Genomic DNA, 18,817 nt, shown 5'->3' on the forward strand with positions numbered 1-18,817 from the left:
CAGTTTACTCAAAATATATTAGAATCAAAATATAAAGTTAAGGACTGCTCAAAAATTAACTGTCTACATCCTGTTTTCCCAAAGAATTATGGGAAATTTGGTTTTCAAACTTGCAAATAGTTACAAAGCTATGTGAAGTGAGCTTAGATGTTTTTCAATTAGTACGAATAATGGATGTGTATTTTTTTCTATTGCTTAAAGACAATTAGTATCAATAATTTGGGTTTCAAACAAACCTTTGGACAGTCTGACAGAACTATGTTGTTATGATGTCTTACAATCAATAACAAAGACAGAATTCTGCCCCACTGGCACCAGTTCCTCCTGTATGCTTACAGTACACTCACTCACTCACTCACTCACTCACTCACTCACTCACTCACCAACACACACACACACATTTTATGGTTGAGTGGGCAGTGGGATAATATGCACAAAGAGGGGGATGGGTGTTTTTGTGTGTGTGTGTGTGTGTGTGTGTGAGAGAGAGAGAGAGAGAGACAGGGTTTATGAATGTGTCACAAAGATAAAGCACTAGCCTTGGGCATGTGTTCCTGTGTACATGTGTGTTAGGAGCACGGATGTAGATGAAATAACTGGGATAGTGAACGGAATCAAGTGTCCTTCTCTGAACGTTTCTTTGGCTGTTTAATGGCCAACTGACTTAATCAGCCAACTCTGTTTGACCGACACGATAAATGTGGATTTAATTTATGTTTTAGATCATAGGTGAGGTTCTATATTGACCAATTATGAACAAAAGTATGGATATGCTGGAAATCCAATTGGAAAAAAGCAACTGTTAGTTCAGGTTTTGGGGATTTGTTTATCTTGAAGGTGTGAGATGGTGGTTGAGAAGTTAACCTTGGACCAGAACAGCTTCTTCATCTCTTCAGCCCTCCTCCTGTCCTTCATCTTTCTTGACCTCCTATCATCTCACCCTCCCACCCATCTGCAGAGTGTTGTGACTCAGTGGATTGATGGGTTGACCTGCAGCCACTTCCTTGGTTCTCCGTCATTGAGTAACCAAAAGTCAAAACAATTGCATCTTTTATTGGGGTAGCGATATTGTGATTATTATTTAAATGTGTCCAAGGTTCTTATAGTGGGATTGTGCTGGATTTAGATTTTGGAATAACTTGGGATAGTAAAACAGGGCCAGTTGGTAGGGCGTTCATCAATTTCAGGACTCAGATCTTGTATTTCCTTCCCATCAGTTTAGTTGTATTTTCAATCACTGTCCCAGAACTGTGGACACATGCTGGAAGGGCGGTGCTTCGCTCCCTCCACCTGCTGAGGCCTGAACCTACATTCTGGTTCAGGCCTAGTTTTTGGTTTTCCTTAAACCCCTTTGACTAAAGCTCTTTCCTGCATTCTGCTCACATGCATTTTCTTCCCCTCTTTCTTTCTCACATCAGCATCCTGGTGGTATTGATCCCCTCCCTAATTCCCGGGTGATCAGGTTTTACCAGTCTTCCAATGATTTCCAAAAGAGGTGGGGTTATGGGGCAACGGCTCAGTAGAGGAAGGATGGGAAGGATGTTGGTTTGATTTCCTCCGCAGGAATAACCTCCAAGAAAAGGTTAAAGCTTAAACCATGATAAAACAATTTTCTAAATGATTGAAACACTGGATCAAATAGTAAGTGTACAAGTAATATATACATTAAAAATGTAAAAGACCTTTCTTAGAGAATGCTTGATCCTCACTGAAATGTGACTTGTCAGTAACATCCATTTTTTCCTTCCGAGTGGCAACTAGAGGATGGAGGGGAACAACAAGATAAAATGTCCCAGGGGAAAAGAAGAGAGGCGGAACCAGGGTTCAAAGAAAATTAGTTTTATTGACCCATAAACAAAAGATGCTGGGTTCAACCAGAAAGAGGGCCTAAATAACAATGGTTTAGCACATTGACCCAGAGTCTGTACTGGGGGACACCTACAGGTAAATAAGAAACTCCAACATAGTCAGGCTGACGCTACAGCTAACGCCAGCTCACATGGCCCAGCCGGTCCACTCACGGCTGCTGCTATCACTCCTGATCCCCAACTGGTGACAGCGGCCTACAGACGAAGGGCGAGCACCTAGAGGAGGACAAAGAACAGCATTGCATACACCCCAACCCTCGGCAGCAGGGCCGTGACATCCATGTCTTTATCTGTGATTACATGGACTCCACAGGTTGTTACATTACACCGTACTACCCTTTTATAATTGATTCCTTCCCTTCAGGAAAATGTAAAATGTTATTTCATCCAGAAAGCCTTTTTAAAATCCTGTTCCATCCTCGGTTTTATGAAGATTCAACCAAGACCAGGCACTGGGACAGGAGCCCCCCCCCGCTCCCTGATTTAGTTTATTGGGTTATGTTTGGGAGGTTGGACATCAAATAGGATTTAGATACAATGTCATTATAATAGATCTGCCGGTTGTGAAGGAAGCAGATCGATAGGTTTCAAAAATCAATCAGCTTGTCCACACAGGTTGAGAGGCCGGATGTGATGCCTGAACATCAGAAAAGAAAGCCTGGAATGTTTTTGTTACATAACTTAGAAAGTTTAGTGCAGAATTGAATAAAATTTGATGTGACGGGAACATCAGTGACATCACAAGGGTTGACAAGCGTCCAGGCGTTAACTTTACACCATGAATAACTGCTGTGTTGTCTTCAGGTTCTCTGGTGAGATATAATGTCCTGGTGTCTTTGCTAGTGATGCTCCACATTAGAGTGACTCCTTTCTGTATAGTCCAGGTTTATTCATGGTCAAACGTCTGCAGTTGGCCTCTGAGATGGTCCATCTCTGAATCAGCCTCTCTTTGTCCATAAAACTCAACTTTTTACTAATTCTGCTAGAGACTCTGATATCTGTAATTCTGTTATCTACTGGCCCAGTCTGGCCCGCGGATGGATGCCATCTATAATCCATTTATCATAGTTGGCCGCTGGGCCTTCTTCCAAATGACAGGTGGCCTTCAGCAATCTCATTATTAAAAAAAAGCACCAGGTTATAGTATGGAAATATGGGGGGATGGAGCTCCTGTAGTCTGATAAAGGCCGAGAAAATATGTATTACATTTACTTTTTGATATAATTACACCCCCCCTCCCACCCCCAATACTACTACTACTGCTACTGCTACTCCTACTACTGCTACTACTACTACTACTCCTACTACTACTACTCCTACTACTACTACTACTCCTACTACTGCTACTACTACTACTCCTATTACTGCTACTGCTACTACTACTGCTGCTACTACTGCTGCTGCTACTACTACTCCTACTACTACTAATGCTACTGCTACTCCTACTACTACTACTCCTACTGCTACTGCTACTACTGCTGCTACTGCTACTACTGCTGCTACTGCTACTACTACTGCTGCTACTACTACTCCTACTACTACTAATGCTACTGCTACTCCTACTACTACTCCTACTCCTACTGCTACTCCTACTACTGCTACTGCTACTACTCCTACTACTGCTACTCTACTACTACTGCTGCTACTACTACTAATGCTACTGCTACTCCTACTACTACTCCTACTCCTACTGCTACTCCTACTCCTACTACTGCTAGTGCTGCTGCTGCTACTGCTACTCCTACTACTACTACTGCTACTGCTACTACTCCTACTCCTACTACTACTACTCCTACTACTACTGGTACTACTACTGCTACTACTCCTACTCCTACTCCTACTACTACTACTGCTACTACTACTGCTACTACTCCTACTCCTATTACTACTACTACTACTACTACTAATGAGATTCTACATAGATCTACAATGTTCTTTGCATCAACTGATTTTAGAGGAGATTATTAATTCAGGTAATGTTTATTATTTAATGATTTATATCTGTGTTTACTTTTGTACATACTGACAAAACAACTCTTTTACTCATTTAACTCTTCTGATTCATTTCAGTTAATAATCAGAGTTGTTTTTCTTCCATTTGTTGTGCATCCTAGTCAGAACACCCTCACAAAAATTGTGCATGAGTGTTTTCTTACCTCTTATGGTGTTGTCACGCGTGTGTGTGTGTGTTGGGAGGGGGGTCAGTGTGTGTGTGTGTGTGCGTGTGTGTGTGTGTGTGTGAGAGAGAGCCTGTTCAGTACAAAGCACAAATCCATAATAACACTGTGCTCCCTCATCCAGAGAGAGACACAAAATAAGGTGGGGATGTGAAGTGTATACAATATCCACACACACACTTACACACACACAACATGCAGTTTTAAGTAGTCCTTATTAGGCCTTTGATCCAGAGTGTGTGTGGGGCTCTCGTCTCCCACTGTGATGCTTTCTGTGTGTTATGCATGTTCTCTCTTACTACCTCTTCCTTCTGAAAGCCTTAAGTCACAGTGCAAACACACTGACAGTCATCTTCATCCATTCATTCATTCATTGGTGTGTGCAGACGCACATGTCTGTGAGAGAATGGTTAATACTAGGACAATAGAAGTGTGTCTGCTCAGTTTGCCACTCTCTGGAAACCCCACCCCATCTCCCCAACCCCCCACCCACACACGCACGCACACACACACACACATATATACACTAGTCATCTTCATTTTTTGGTAAAGCTGGAAATAGAGGACTTTCTTTCTTACTAAAATAGCGATTTCCCTCTTTTTTCATGTTTGCTTCTATTATATACATATTATGAAGTTGTTTTAATGTATTTATCATTTTCTAAATGATTCAGAATCCCTCAAAGTAAACAGATGCAGGCATCCATGGGAGACTGCTGCCATTGTGAGCATTTGTGCTCATGTGTCTGGTTCTTTTTGTTTGTGCGCGTTGGGATGTCCAGATTAAAGATGGCCCTGAATCTGGGAGCATCTCATCATTTTTAATGCTCTTACATTACCATTTCTGTGTATCTCCACCAGGCTGTCTCTCCAGCCTTCCACCAAATGCTAAGAAGATCTCAAATTCATATGAAGAGCGGCGTAAACAAGCCACCGCCATTGTGTTGCTGGGGGTCATTGGGGCTGAGTTTGGGGCCGAAATTGAACCGCCGAAGGGTTCAGGACGGGCTCGGGCTGGAGGACAAGCACCGGAGGGCTTCGGACTGACAAGTGGAGGATCATCAAACTATTCCCTTGCTAGACACACTTGTAAGTACACTGTAACTACACACACCACAATATTCACACACTCAGAAGTATATGTGCACAAGTTACAATTACAGGAAGAACAAGGTTTATTTTTGTGACGCTGTTTTGGTGTCAGAGTTAAGTGACTACACCAGAACTACAGTAGGAAGTTCGCTGTTGGATTAGTTGGACGGATTTTACACCTTAAGGGGCTTGACAGCCACATGTGTACTTTAACATGCACACACACGCGCTAATGCTGAAGCCATGCTGTGCCTGCAGCGATAGACCTCGGTGGGCATCAAACCTGCACTAAGCGTAGCTGCTCTTCCATTCTGCTGCTCTTGAGCGCTGATTGGCTGCCTCTGGGGGGTGTCCACCCAGCAATGTAGCCTGGACTCTTACTGATAGGCTGTGGAGCGTGATGCTCCTCATGGGGACCTGTGCACAGCGGTTAGCTCACCTGTGGGACACACACACACGCACACTCACCTCAGTACAGCCAGGCTCACTTCAGCAGATGAAACATTGATCCTGTTGACCCGAGCGCCACCATTTTAAAAACCATTTACTGACCTCTCGGGATAGGAGTCATTTGGACGTTGTGATGCTGTACGACACTCAAATAATCCAAGCTCAAACTCATCTGCTTCTCTGACGCAGCGCTGCTATTTACCTCAGCAACAATCGACCAGCATTTATCGACATAATTAACAAGAAATGTGGCCTCTGGATTTTCTGAAGGGCTAGGAGGGTCAGATTAGCCCACAGTTTCAATGGCTATACTCAGCCAACAGGTTAAAGTAGCACAAAGATTATTGTTACTGTGAACCAGCAACATTTGTCATGACCTTTCTAGTTTTAATTCACACAATCCCCTTTACTGAAGCTTTGTAATGTTCATATTGAGAGATTTGAAAAAAGACACCGTAGGAGAGAGAGGGAAGGAAAATAAAGCAAACCCAAAATTTTCTTTGACACCAATGAATACAGCAAAAACACAAGGTTAATAGGAAAAGATGCATGTGGTGGATATACACTATCTGTGTGTCTTATTCATTCAGCTGTTTTATTCCTTTCTCCATCTGCTCTCTTCTTTGTTATGAAAGTAAAAGATGGATTGGTGTTGTTGGCGTGTATGTGTGTGTGTGATGAATGAGAGCTGTCCACCCAGAGAGAGGCTACAGAAGTCTATAAAGGTAGGTATAGCTGTGGGGGGGAGGGGAGATGGATGGGGAGGTCAAGCCTAAGGAATGAGGGAAGGAAGAATGGATAATGACTGAATGAACAGTGGATTCAGATGGACAAGATAAAGGAGACTATCTCTGGACAGCTACGTAGCGGTATTCCCATCTGAGGACAGTTAATGGGAACAGTGGAATTTTGAAACATTCACCAGGGCTGAGCAGAAATTGAGTTTTTCAGTATTTAATGTTTCTGAAGATTGAACAGGGACAGAAAGTCACGCTGCTCTGCACCAGCAGCCTCCTCACATCAGGAGAACTCAGCATTAATGGTACCATAAATAATAATACTAATAATAGTAATAATAATAGTAATAATCCAGTGGTGTTAAGATTACGTCCACACTCTTCCTGCTGCGTAAACCCTAAAACCCGTGATTTCTATGCCTTAGGAAGTAAATTTGTAATTGGTCCTCAAGTTAAAGGCAAAGCACTGTGCTGGCTGGTTGACTTCATGTTAGGGTGGGAATTAGTGGTAACATTGGTGGATGTAAAAGGTCTGAATAATAGTTGTGTATTGGTAGATAAAATTACTTTTTGTATTAATTCATTGCGGGCAGTGCATTCATGTTCACTTCTGTCGGTGTTTCAGATTAAAAATCGGGCTGATCACATTGTTTTTTAATTCTTCTCTTTCTTCAGCGGTCTGATCTGGCTCTCCACTAAGCAAGACCCCTGCATTGATTTACCCTCACTTCTTATTTAAGCTCTGCCAGAACAAAGGGAGATAAAAGTGGTGGGACAATTGAGTAGAGACAGTGTGTGTGCAGGAAGAGGTGGAAAGTAAAAAGCCTGTTAGTGCTCCACTCAGCCTGCTAAACTTCAAACATCACCAACCACTCGCTGTTTAATTCGATGTACTACCTTCTCTACTTCCTGCCTTCTGCTAATTGCCCTCTCCTGTGCTAATGTGACATCTTTACTGCTGTAACTAACAGCTCATTATGGCCAGCTGATGCTTTGTCAATATCTATTGGTTGGTTTGGGTACAGGCCTGCCTTTAAACAAAGATGTCTGCCTTGAGAAATGGCCCCCGAAACCTGCGTCCTTACACCTTCTGCTCCTTCAGTAGAGAAGAAGGACCATAAGTTAAAAACCTGTATTTGCCCATGATTGTGACTATGATGGCAGTTTAGCGTAGTTGGTCCTCGTGGTGGCAGCATCTAGTGTAAGGTATATGTAGAGTTGCTAATATTGTTAGCCTTTGCTGGTTAGGTTTAATAATTCCAACAATAAATAAGAGTTGGCTGGCACTTATGTCAGGTTTATGATGAAATGCCTGGAGAAGCAGCTGAGATTATCTGTTTGTCTGGAGGCTGATAAACTTCTAGATCCACAACATGATTATAAATACCGGTACTCTGTTTACCTGCAGGTTTCTTCCCTTTTAGCAAAATTCCTGATTCATTGGATGTACAGATGTGTATTAATGTGTTATCAAGACTTTCTGGTGCTAATGTAAAGTCAGATTTTTCCCTTAAATAGCAGACATTTAAACTGTCTGGCTTTCTGAAATTTCCAATGTTTTTATCTCCTGAAGCACTTTGCAAAGAATCTGCTAAAAGCCTTGGACCTGAGGATCCAGTTAGAGATGGACAGATACAAACCTGAGGGACTCTGTGTGTGTGTGTGTGTGTGTGTGTGTGTGTGAGAGAGAGAGAGAGAGAGAGAGAGAGAGAGAGAGATGGGGATATTTGTTGTCCTAATGGTCAGTTTGACCCCATAGAGACTGCCTCAGACGTAAGGGCAGCCATGTAGCCACCTCCATTCCACTTGCTGTCTTTATTGTGTGTGTGTGTGTGTGTGTGTGCCCGTGCCTGTGCCTGTATGTGTTACAAAAGGTTTTTTTTATTTCCAAATCCCGTTTAACATTAAAATTGAGTGCTTTTCCTAAGCCAAAACTGATTTGTTTAACCTTTTTCTTGTAGCTCTTGTAGATTTGATGTGATTGTTTCATTACCCCAATATGAGACAATGGCTAACAAACTTAGTTCTTTCAACAGTAAAGAACATTTATTGTATTTAGTGTGTAAGAGTGCAGTGCACCGCAATTGAAGAAGAAACATGTAATAATGATGCTGTAACAAATTTAATATAGCTAGTATTGCACAATACTCATTAGCTTGGCACAGTGACAGGCTCCTCATGTTTATGTTCCATTTGGGTCTTTGTTCTGTGTTTGCAGGTAAAGCTCTGACTTTCCTGCTTCTGCAACCTCCCAGTCCCAAGCTGCCTCCTCACAGCACCATCCGCCGCACCGCCATCGATCTGATTGGCCGAGGTTTCACTGTGTGGGAGCCGTACATGGACGTGTCTGCAGTACTCATGGGGCTGCTGGAGCTCTGCGCTGATGCAGAGAAGCAGCTGGCCAAGTGAGTCCCCCTCTCACACGCACACGCACATGCACATGCACATGCACCTGTCCGTCTGCATGAAAGGATGAACATTTCATTTTCAATCCTTCATCTGGCCTCCAAACTCTGCTCCCCTCTACCCACCCTCTTCTCAGTGGTTGGGGTCCAAAACTCACCCTGTAATAAAATAAAGTTTTCTACAAATTTGACCTCCATCCACATTGATTCTTCATATTCAGAGAGATGAAGCCTTCCTCAACTTAGCCAGGAGGTCAAAGTTCAGCCTCACAGTCTCAGGAGTGGTCGTGCTCAAGTAAACACGGCCTTCTGTACAAATGAAGGTCAGAAGTCATGGAGAAGCTAATTTGATGGCGTCTCCTCATGTGTGGTACAAAGGACCCTACGTGTGTCTCTTCCTCCCTGCTGAAATCTAGCCGGCTGACATGGGCTGATCCTATTAAGGCTGAAACTTGAGGAGAGTCAGTCAGACTAAATGAGTATAGATATGTCTGCTGCTGCACACAACAAATGGCTGGTCAGTTTTGAGGACCCTGGCGGATTGCTCTCGGATGGAATCCTGTTATTGGCTCATTTAGTTTGTATTTTTAATCCATCTCATGTTGCTATCCTGGTGTCTTAGGGCGCCTTTTTCCAGGTTCAAAATGAGCGACACATGACCGCCATTGTGCTTGTAGGTTTAGTGAAGAAAGACCAGGTCCCAGCGGAGACGCAGGTGGCCAGAACCAGTACCAGTAGAGGACTGGGACTGGAGAGAACATCTACCGACAGTCAAGTTCATTCATCATTAAATTATTATGAAATGTAGATATATTTGGACCTGATGTGTGAATAGGATAGGCACACACACAAACACATGCATCCCCATAGACACATGCATTGTGTCTAAAAAAGAGTTTACAGGGAAAACCACTCTTTGTGTGTGTGTGTGTGTGTGTGTGTGTGTGTGCGTGGTCTTAATAATGAATTCTTTAGCTTTCTGAATTGAACGTATCTTATGGCGTCTCATTGATCAGCCAGTGCTTGTTTATATCACAACACCAGGAGGCAATAACACGTAGCTGCAGACGCGACTTTATCAATTATGCAGGATCACGGTGGAGGTTCTGGCTCATTGTTTACATGAATGCAAAATATATTCAGCAAACTTTCAAAACCTCTCACCATCTGTAACTCATGAGAGGCTCATTCTGATGTTCTGAAATAACGCACACACACTCACACGCAGGCACGCTTGGTTTGTTGCAGCAGCTTCTTCCATCGTGCCACTGAGGTTATTCACACACGAAAATCAATAATCTTTTCAATCTCCACTGCGAGCGACTGTATGTGTGAGACTTGATATTGACTCTTTAATGTCAGCATGATGCCGGCTTTCAACACAGTCGGGCTCACATGCACTAAACTGTAGCATTTTCCTTTATTTACTTTTTTACGCCTCTTTTTACGTTCACCTTTATGTGTTTTGAACCTTTTGTAGTATTCATTTAATTAATTCACGTATTTTGTTTGCTATTTTTTTTACTCATGTTTATCACAGCAAGATAATGGAGGAATTCTCTAAAACAGAATTAAATAAGGTGAGGTTGGGAACTGAGCCTTCCAGTCCAGCCCAGTAAACTACAGACTTCTGAGTGGCTGGACGTGTCCAGGTGGAGCAGGAAGACCCCAAAAATGAGCCAAAACATATCAATGTTAAACATTTTCATGACTAAACATGCTGCATGACAGCAGCTCAGGGATTCCTCCCAGCTGCTTCACTGCACCGACATGATGGTTCCACAGCACACAGAACCTATAGAACACACCCCTGATAATGCAGCACCTTCTATTTTAGTCATTTACACAATAAGTCTTTTTACAACAAACTGTAGATTTTGAATTACAGAGTTTTTGGTGTAATTCAAGATGTATTATTGAGTTTTGTATTACTCAATAGTCACCGTAATATGCTATCATCATTATTAGAACTTGGCAACAACAGGGATGTCAGTGGTGTGTGTGTGTGTGTAAGTGTGTGTAAGTGTGTGTGTGTTCTCTCCCGTGACAGTAATTGCCTGTCTGTTCACCTCTCCTTTCTCTGTCCACTCACACATACATATACAAACACACACACACACCTTTTTTCCTGCATTATAGTGTCACTACCATTTCACCTGTAATAATACTAATCCAGATTATTTTATTACATGTTCTGAATGTTGGTTATTAACCTCAGTGCTTGTCGCTCCCATTAGCTCTTTGCACTCCTGCTGCCTTACATCAGCACTGTGACTGCTTCCAATTATAGTTGGCCCAGTAAATGAAATTAAACATTTCAACATTGCTGATCTATTGCCAATATATTACTTGTATTAATTACAGCTTCTGTAGTTGTGATTTGTAATCAGAGGAGATGAATCGTGCTGCACAGCCGTCTGTCCACCATTACACCCTCCCTCTCCCTTTATTTCCCTCTGCCTTGCCCCAGAGTCATTTCTTGACAAGAGGAGGTGGATGAGGGTAAGGAGTGAGGGGGATTTCCATCTCCTGTGCACATACACTCACAGAGGGGTGTGGGGCCAGCTGTTAGGGTGTGTGTGTCTAATTCCTGTTGCATTGTGGGAGTCCATTATGCCATCGTCTGGTGAATGGCTCCCATTGACTTGGCCTTGACATCATAAGCTGCCTGCTAATCTCTTCACTGCATGTATTAGTGAGGCTCGCTCGCTCGCTCTCTCTCCACCACTCTGCTCTGTTTTATCTTGTTTGTGTCTTCTCCCACCATTAAACTGTCTTCACTCTCCTTAGAGCTCTTTTAAAGCCATCTTTATATCCAAACCATGACGTTCTGTACATTTTTCATCATCAGGGTTTATAAGAACACAAATATTATCAGCAATAGATCTGTATTTCCTGCGTCTGTACCATCACCTCTCGCCTGTTTTCAGGATATAAAACACTAATACTCTGTGCGTTTGTGTTGGAGGGCTGTTTGGTGAGGTTTTTACCACCCTAACCCGTCTGCCTCCCTCTCTACAGCATCACCATGGGTTTGCCGCTGAATCCACCCGCAGATTCTGCTCGCTCGTCTCGCCACGCTCTTTCTCTCATTGCTACGGCTCGTCCACCTGCCTTCATCACAACCATCGCCAGAGAGGTGACTCTCCCACTCGCATCCTTCTAACAGCACTTCTCTGCATAATTCCACTCTTTTTAAGGTGGTTCGTGTTAAAATGTTATTGCATTAGACCTATGCTCGCCCCCCCCAGGTCCATCGATACAACGCGGCTCAGGCCAACTCTCAGTCACAGCAGAACATTCACACCACCACTCTGGCCAGAGCAAAGACCGAGATCCTGCGGGTCATCGACATCCTGATAGAAAAAATGCCTGGCGATGTCGTGGACCTATTAGTCGAGGTAGGAGTTGAAAATACCCATATTCTAAAGCTGCTGCTGCTGCCTTCAGCATTGAATGGTCCTCTCACCTTGTCCTTTGTCTCCTGTCCTCCTTTAGGTCATGGACATCATCATGTACTGTATTGAAGGTTCTCTTGTGAAGAAAAAAGGTCTTCAAGAATGTTTCCCTGCCATTTGCAAGTCAGTGTGTGTTTCAACCTGCAAAATTAAAAACATCCTCAGTCTTCTGTCCTGTAAATATTCAGTGGTGTCAGCAAAAGATGGACATTTTTGTCTGTTTTGAACAGGTTCTATATGGTTGGTTACTGTGACCGCAGCCACCGCATCGCCGTTGGAGCCCGTCAGGGTTCCGTGGCCCTCTACGACGTCCGCACAGGAAAATGCCAGGTATGGATGAAGAGCACAAAAGGGATTAGCTGCTTTATGAGGTGAAGGCTGGCTGCCCCTCTTTGTCCAGCACATCCAATATGATATGTGCATAGGCCACATATCATATATACATACAGTGGAATACCGCCTGGTCAGCACACATAAGTAAAATTCCTTTGAGATTTTTCATACACAGAAATTTTGAAATACTTGAAAGAAGTCAGTAAGACTTAGAACATGATAGAACAGGAAGAGATGTGGATAAAGAAGAGAGAAAAACAATCTGAAACAGGAAGAGGAGGGAAGGGAAGAGTGTTTAAGCAACTGGTTTCCCTTCTGTCACTAATGAATTAAGGCCAAAGCACCAAGTCTGTTAATCAGGCTCGTGTCTTTGTGCGCAGCTATGTGTGATTATATGTGTCTGCGTACGTGTGTGTTTGTGTGGGTAATTTGCTGCATATTGATTTGCAGTAACCTGAGCAGTCTAGTCTGGTGAAAGGGTCATTTAGATCCTGTAACAGCTATGGCCCCCGTTCACCCCACATTTAGTTCGAGTTTAAGTGTGTACACGTGTCTTTCTGAGCCTCATCCATTGTGTATGCAACTATTTGCCTCAAAGTGCTCATATAGTAATAACATCCATGCTTGTTTATTACCATTTGCTTTCTTACTGTTTATTTAGTAAGAATCCTAATTTTCCTATAATTATTCTAATTATTCTGAGGTTGTAAATTATACTCTCCAATGCAAAATGTGAAGGTCAAATATGAAGCCGGTGTTATTCATGTGATCACAAAACTATTGTGACCAATGATAATTATATGTTTATGTACCTTAAGAGCAATTTAGAGAGTTTAAGGGGCGATTATGGGAGGAATTTAATGTTTCAGGGGACATACGAGTTTTATTTGTCTGTGTGTGTGCGTGTGCGTGTGCGTGCGCGTGCGTGTGCGTGTGTGTGTGTGTGTGTGTGTGTGTGTGTGTTTCCAACCGTACCTTGCCTGCATGGCCATCTGGCACAGCTTTGATCAGTTTCCGTGAACAGCCCTTTGTCAGTTGCATTAGTGTGTGTGTGTGTGTGTGTGCGTGCGTGCATGTCTGTGCGTGTGTGTGCATGTGCAGCTGCTTGCTGTGCTTCTTTAACAGACTCTGCTGAGTCTACTAATTGAACACAAAGAAACAATCTGAGCGAGCTTCCTTTCCGTCTGCATCTGTTTCTTTCTGTTAGGGTTGAAAGCAGATGAATCATTTTAGAACTGCTGTTAAGCTCAAGTGTGTCTCAGCTTCACAACTTGCTGCTGCTGCTGCTGCTGCTGCTGCTGCTGCTGCACATCCCATCACAACCCAACCAGTGGGGCCATAAACTGATAAATCCCATAAAGTTAGCAGCTGTGTGAGGACTACAGTGGCGATGGGGACAGTGTTCGGATGTATCAGACAATTATGATTTCCTGCCCTTTAATCCTTTATCACGCTGTGTGTGGAATAACAGCCAGGCATCATTTCATGATGTGCAGAGAGAAAATGATGCTGGGATGTGACACGTTTTTGCTTTCACCCCTTTATTCAAGCAGTGGTTTAGTGGTGGCATCACTCTTCAAAGATCTCCTGTTTCTGGTTAAAAGACACCATCAAATACAGTTCTGGTGAGAGAACGGCTGAGATCATGTCGATGAGCAGTTGTCCATGTTTGTGTGAGATTTACGGGATTTTCGTGGGCTTTGTGTTGAAGTTTCACTGACTGTGGTGATGACGTGTTGTTGCTGCTGCTCATTAAGAGCAGCACGGATGGAAAATCTGATTTTAAGGCCTCACCAAAGAAAAGTTAAGGGTAGTAAGGGAGGCAAAGATGTAAACAGCCATTGAGACGTCGGTGGGAGCAGGTCCACTAGGGGGCGCTGGCAGCAAAATGTCCAAATAATCCATCTCTTCTCAGCACACTGCTGGAATCTAATAGGATTTTCCCTCAAAGGATGGACAAAACGAATTAAAATGATGAGATTTTCATTTCATTGAGTGCTTTTCCAGCTTTAATCACCAAAGCAGTATTATTTCATGGTGCAGGGGCCTTAGGCAACATATCTTAATCTCATCTGGAGGTGAGAGTTTGTAATCCCAGTCAGAGGCATCGCCTGGGTGGGGATTTCTTGAAGGGGGTTTATTACTTTACCCCCCCTGCATCTGCCGGGACACTTTATTGTGTTACGCCACAGAGTAGCGTGGCATTATGTTGTCCCTGGAGTTCTGAAGGCGAATGGCAGCATCTGTTGGACCAGAAACTGCCCTCATCTGATGGAATTATCTCACCCAAACCCAACACTTAGTGTCAGGGAAAATCTGGGCAGCGAGACCAGTTTCTCTCAGACACCTTGATGAAATTTCTTCTACCTCTGCTGGATGAGAAAAACTGAATTTACTGTAGAGCCGAACTTCAACCTCAGTGTAGATTTATCAGCAGGAGGAACCCTGTGGAACTCCAGAACTCCACCAGGAGCCTCAGGGTGCACAGAGGCCTGACTCAGAGCATCTGCACACGTGCGTGCACATGATAAATCACAAACAACTCCTCATCTACATGTGAACACCTTCACAGGAACAAACCATGAGAGAACCATGAGGTCCTGAGGAACCAGATGCTGTGTGGTTTTCTGAACCAGCTTGTACATATAAGGTTTAATCCACGTTATGTGTCCATGTGACCCATTTAGAACCATAAACAGGTGAGATTAAGACTTGACTGGTACTACTCTGGAGCAGGTCCTTTTATAGGTGAGTGGAAGAGGAAGCGTCCGTCTCCAAAGCTCCGATGGTCACAGCCAGACCAGCAGAGGCTGAGAGGAGTTCTCTTCGCTCAAGGAATGTTAATGACGCTTTTTCTGTGGGTTCCAGAACATCCATGGACACAAGGGTCCAATCACAGCCGTGTCGTTCGCTCCTGATGGGCGTTACCTGGCAACCTACTCAAACGCTGACAGTCACATCTCCTTCTGGCAGGTATGGCACCACCTGTAACACAATAATATCAGAACTCACACACTCAGATTATTTCCTGTTATTATTATTTTCACCTGTGAGTCAGATAAATATGATAATATCAACCCAACAAACAGATGTTTGGCAGAAGGAATTTTGAAACCTGTCTGGATGATATTAGGCACACTAAAGACTCCCATTTACTTAAATAAAATCTGAAAGTGTGTGTGAGTGTGAGAGAAAGAAATACCCAAATGTTTGTTCTAGTTCTTTTTCTTATTTAGGTTATCTGTAAATCAGTTTAAATATAAGTTAAACTGCACAACAAAGATCATCTAAATGATGTTAATACAAGAACAGACAAACATTCCAGCAGGTAAAACACACACACACACAAATACACACAGTTACATACACACATATAAGTGCACACACACACAGTCTCTCTTCCCAGAATTGTTATTTTGAATGAAAGTTCTTTACAACCTTGGACATGATGGTCTCTGCACACACACACACACACACACACACACACACACACACACACACACACTAATGGCATTACTGTAAGCATAAACCGCTTCTAGTGCTCCGACAAGACGGCTGCTGTGGTAATAAGCCAGCAGACGCTCTGTCGGTGTCTGCGCGTCTGTGACTGTGTGTGTTTGTGTTTATGTGTGTGTGTGTGAAATCGTGAGTGAAATCGGTGCACGTGCTGGGGTTTGGGGGGGTCATCTCAGCAAATGATTTTCTACTGGCTGAGTTTTTCTTTACACACACAATAATATGATATAATGCAGTAATTTAATAGTCTGGAGTTAAACTAGTGTTTCCTCACAGATCAGCAGAAATGAAACCAGAATATCTGTAATATAATTTAGGACGGGACTCTTGGCCAGTGAAAACAGATCATCTACTGTATTATTCCTTTTAAAATCTGGGACAGAGCAGAACTAAAGGACACGGACCCAGAATGTGGAGGAGTCGGCTGGAGCTGATTTAGGCTCTGATGAACCGGTTTTAGGGGCTCGCTGTCCTGTGGCTCTCCCCTCTTAGGCCACATGTTGCAGATGCTTTCAGAAGCTTGATAGATTCTTGTTCTCCTCAGATGAACACCAGTCTGCTGGGCAGCATCGGGATGCTGAACTCGGCCCCCCAGCTCCGCTGCATTAAGACCTACCAGGTTCCACCAGTGCAGCCAGCATCCCCAGGTTCCCAGAACCACCTGAAGCTGGCCCGTCTCATCTGGACCTCCAACCGCAATGTCATCCTCATGGCCCACGATGGCAAGGAGCACAGGTTCATGGTGTAGCCCCCTCATGGTGGTGTCGAGGAGGCTTGGACTGGAGGAAGCGTGACCGTATATCAGATCTCTTGTGATTGGTGTGTTTACAGTGTGTGTTGTTCTTGTCTGACACTTCCCATCATTCCTGCATGCCTGCCGGGTTTCCCTCACTGACGTCCTGTCAGAAGATGCAGCATCACAAACAGAAGCCTGGAGTCTTCTTGTGGCCCCGCCTGGGCGATGGTGACCTCCTGCTTCCTTCATTTTACAGATGCCACATTTGTTTTTGGAGGTGAACTTGTTTTAATCAGACGGAAGTTCAAATTTGGCTTGGATGAGTCCTCATTCAGGTCTGAAGCTTCTGGCTTGGTTGGTGTTGTCCACCTTCTCCTGACCATCCCTTCACTCACAGATCTTCATCTCACAGCCTCTTATGGCTTCAGTATGGTGTGTGTGTGTGTGTGTGTGTGTGTGTGTGTGTGTGTGTGTGTGTGTGTGTGTGTGTTGATGCCTCCTTCTAATCATTCTCCTGTTTGACTTGATTTAAACTCACAGGAACCTTTTGTGTTCTTTTATTGTGTGTTAGTTTTTTCTATTTTAAATCACGGTCGGCTCTGCCAGCATCTTTCCAGTTGTTTCTTAGATTATTTATTTTGCTGTCAGACCGACGTCGACTGTTTTCCTTTGCGAAATGCAACTTTGAGTTCGGTCGATGGATCAGCTTTGTTATTTTTTATTTATTTTAGCTGGAGTCACATGACATTGGTGCTGTTGGAAACAGCTTCAGCATCTTTTTGTAAGGAGCTGCCTGTAGGTCACGAGGTCCTCTTCATTTAGAAACACACACATTAAAGCAGAGAGCAACATAATAATCCAACAAGGCCTCATTTCAGAGCTGCCTCTGGGATTCCACCACCGCCACTTCTGACCTTTTAACCTTTTATCATCCTGTCATGGGAAGAGGTTTTTTTTCTCTGTTTTTCTCTTTTTCTCTGCATCTTTATAATATCACATGTATGTTTTGTAAAATTGAGGCTTTTTTTTGCTCTAATTGCCTGAATAAAAAGAATCAGAGTTTAGCTGTTTTTACTTTGCCTGAGCAGTGAAACTGTCTGTCTTGTTTTAGGACCTCTTTAACGACCCTGTTTTCTCTTTGGAAGCCTCCATTTTGTTCTCCTCTGTCAGTTTGTCAGGCAGCTTCTGACACTGTTACACACCTGTAAACTGGAGTGTGTCAAAGCTTTTCACAGCTTCTCCATCCAGCAGCTTGTCTGATGGGTTTCTGGAATCACCAGAGGTTCAGACAGCTTTGAGATCTTAATCTGGTCCTGTTCTCCAACACACTGCTCTAGTGGAAATATGATTTTTGGCAGCCTCAAGGGAGAGGAAAGGTGAGAAAAATAAAGCAGGAAGAGCTGAAGAGTAAGTAACAGGATCAGGTCGTTCACCCAGAAAAAGAAGCTTCTTTGGTCAAACTGAAGTCAGAGGCTGAGAACCAACCTTCTGTTTTCACCAGCGTCACCACAGGACAGCTGAGATCGTCTGTTCTAAACACAATCAGCAGATGTTATCATCATATTTAGGTTTATGCTGTAAACTCTAGCTGAATTTACGTGTTACAGTGCATGTATATAAGGGTAGGTGCAATCTGCGTCATATAAGCCGTATCATATATCAGAAGTGTTGTAGGTGTTGACGTCTTGTCCAATAAAAAGGAAAAATTCAAATGTGTTTTTGTGCATCTTTTTCAACGGTGAGATTATTTTTCCTGATGTCTTCAGTGAAAGAGTTGCTTTTTGTCTTTAATTAACTGGCTTTGCTCACCGTGGTAACCGTGCTCTTATCGATCTCTGATCACAGAACCAGATCGATCATTTCCTTTAATCTCACATTCAGAAAAGTCTGGTTTCATCTGATGAAGTCGGTTCATAATTTAAGGAGGAATAATCAACATTCAGTCATCTGAAGCTCAAATATTCACTTTTAACCAGAAAAAAACATCAAAGTGACGAGATAAGATCAGAAAGGGAATATTTCAGGACTGGCGAGGTTGGTCACTA

The 18,817-nt window shown here is 43.3% G+C and overlaps 1 protein-coding gene across 3 annotated transcripts in view; it reads left to right on the forward strand.

The window, feature by feature from the left end:
• Positions 1 to 18,484, forward strand: part of LOC130516980 (WD repeat-containing protein 7) — a 47,564-nt gene extending 29,080 nt beyond the window's left edge. For all 3 annotated transcript variants that reach the window (XM_057018461.1, XM_057018462.1, XM_057018463.1), the window contains 8 exons: positions 4,907 to 5,134; positions 8,543 to 8,729; positions 11,751 to 11,868; positions 11,981 to 12,130; positions 12,228 to 12,310; positions 12,418 to 12,517; positions 15,389 to 15,493; positions 16,581 to 18,484. In XM_057018461.1, coding sequence (XP_056874441.1) covers positions 4,907 to 5,134; positions 8,543 to 8,729; positions 11,751 to 11,868; positions 11,981 to 12,130; positions 12,228 to 12,310; positions 12,418 to 12,517; positions 15,389 to 15,493; positions 16,581 to 16,784 — 1,175 coding nt within the window. In that variant the 3' untranslated portion in view covers positions 16,785 to 18,484. The remainder of the gene's footprint in view (positions 1 to 4,906; positions 5,135 to 8,542; positions 8,730 to 11,750; positions 11,869 to 11,980; positions 12,131 to 12,227; positions 12,311 to 12,417; positions 12,518 to 15,388; positions 15,494 to 16,580) is intronic.
• Positions 18,485 to 18,817: the final 333 nt, after the last annotated feature.

This window comes from Takifugu flavidus, chromosome 20 (assembly GCF_003711565.1).
Source record: "Takifugu flavidus isolate HTHZ2018 chromosome 20, ASM371156v2, whole genome shotgun sequence".
In the NCBI taxonomy this organism is placed as follows: domain Eukaryota; kingdom Metazoa; phylum Chordata; class Actinopteri; order Tetraodontiformes; family Tetraodontidae; genus Takifugu; species Takifugu flavidus.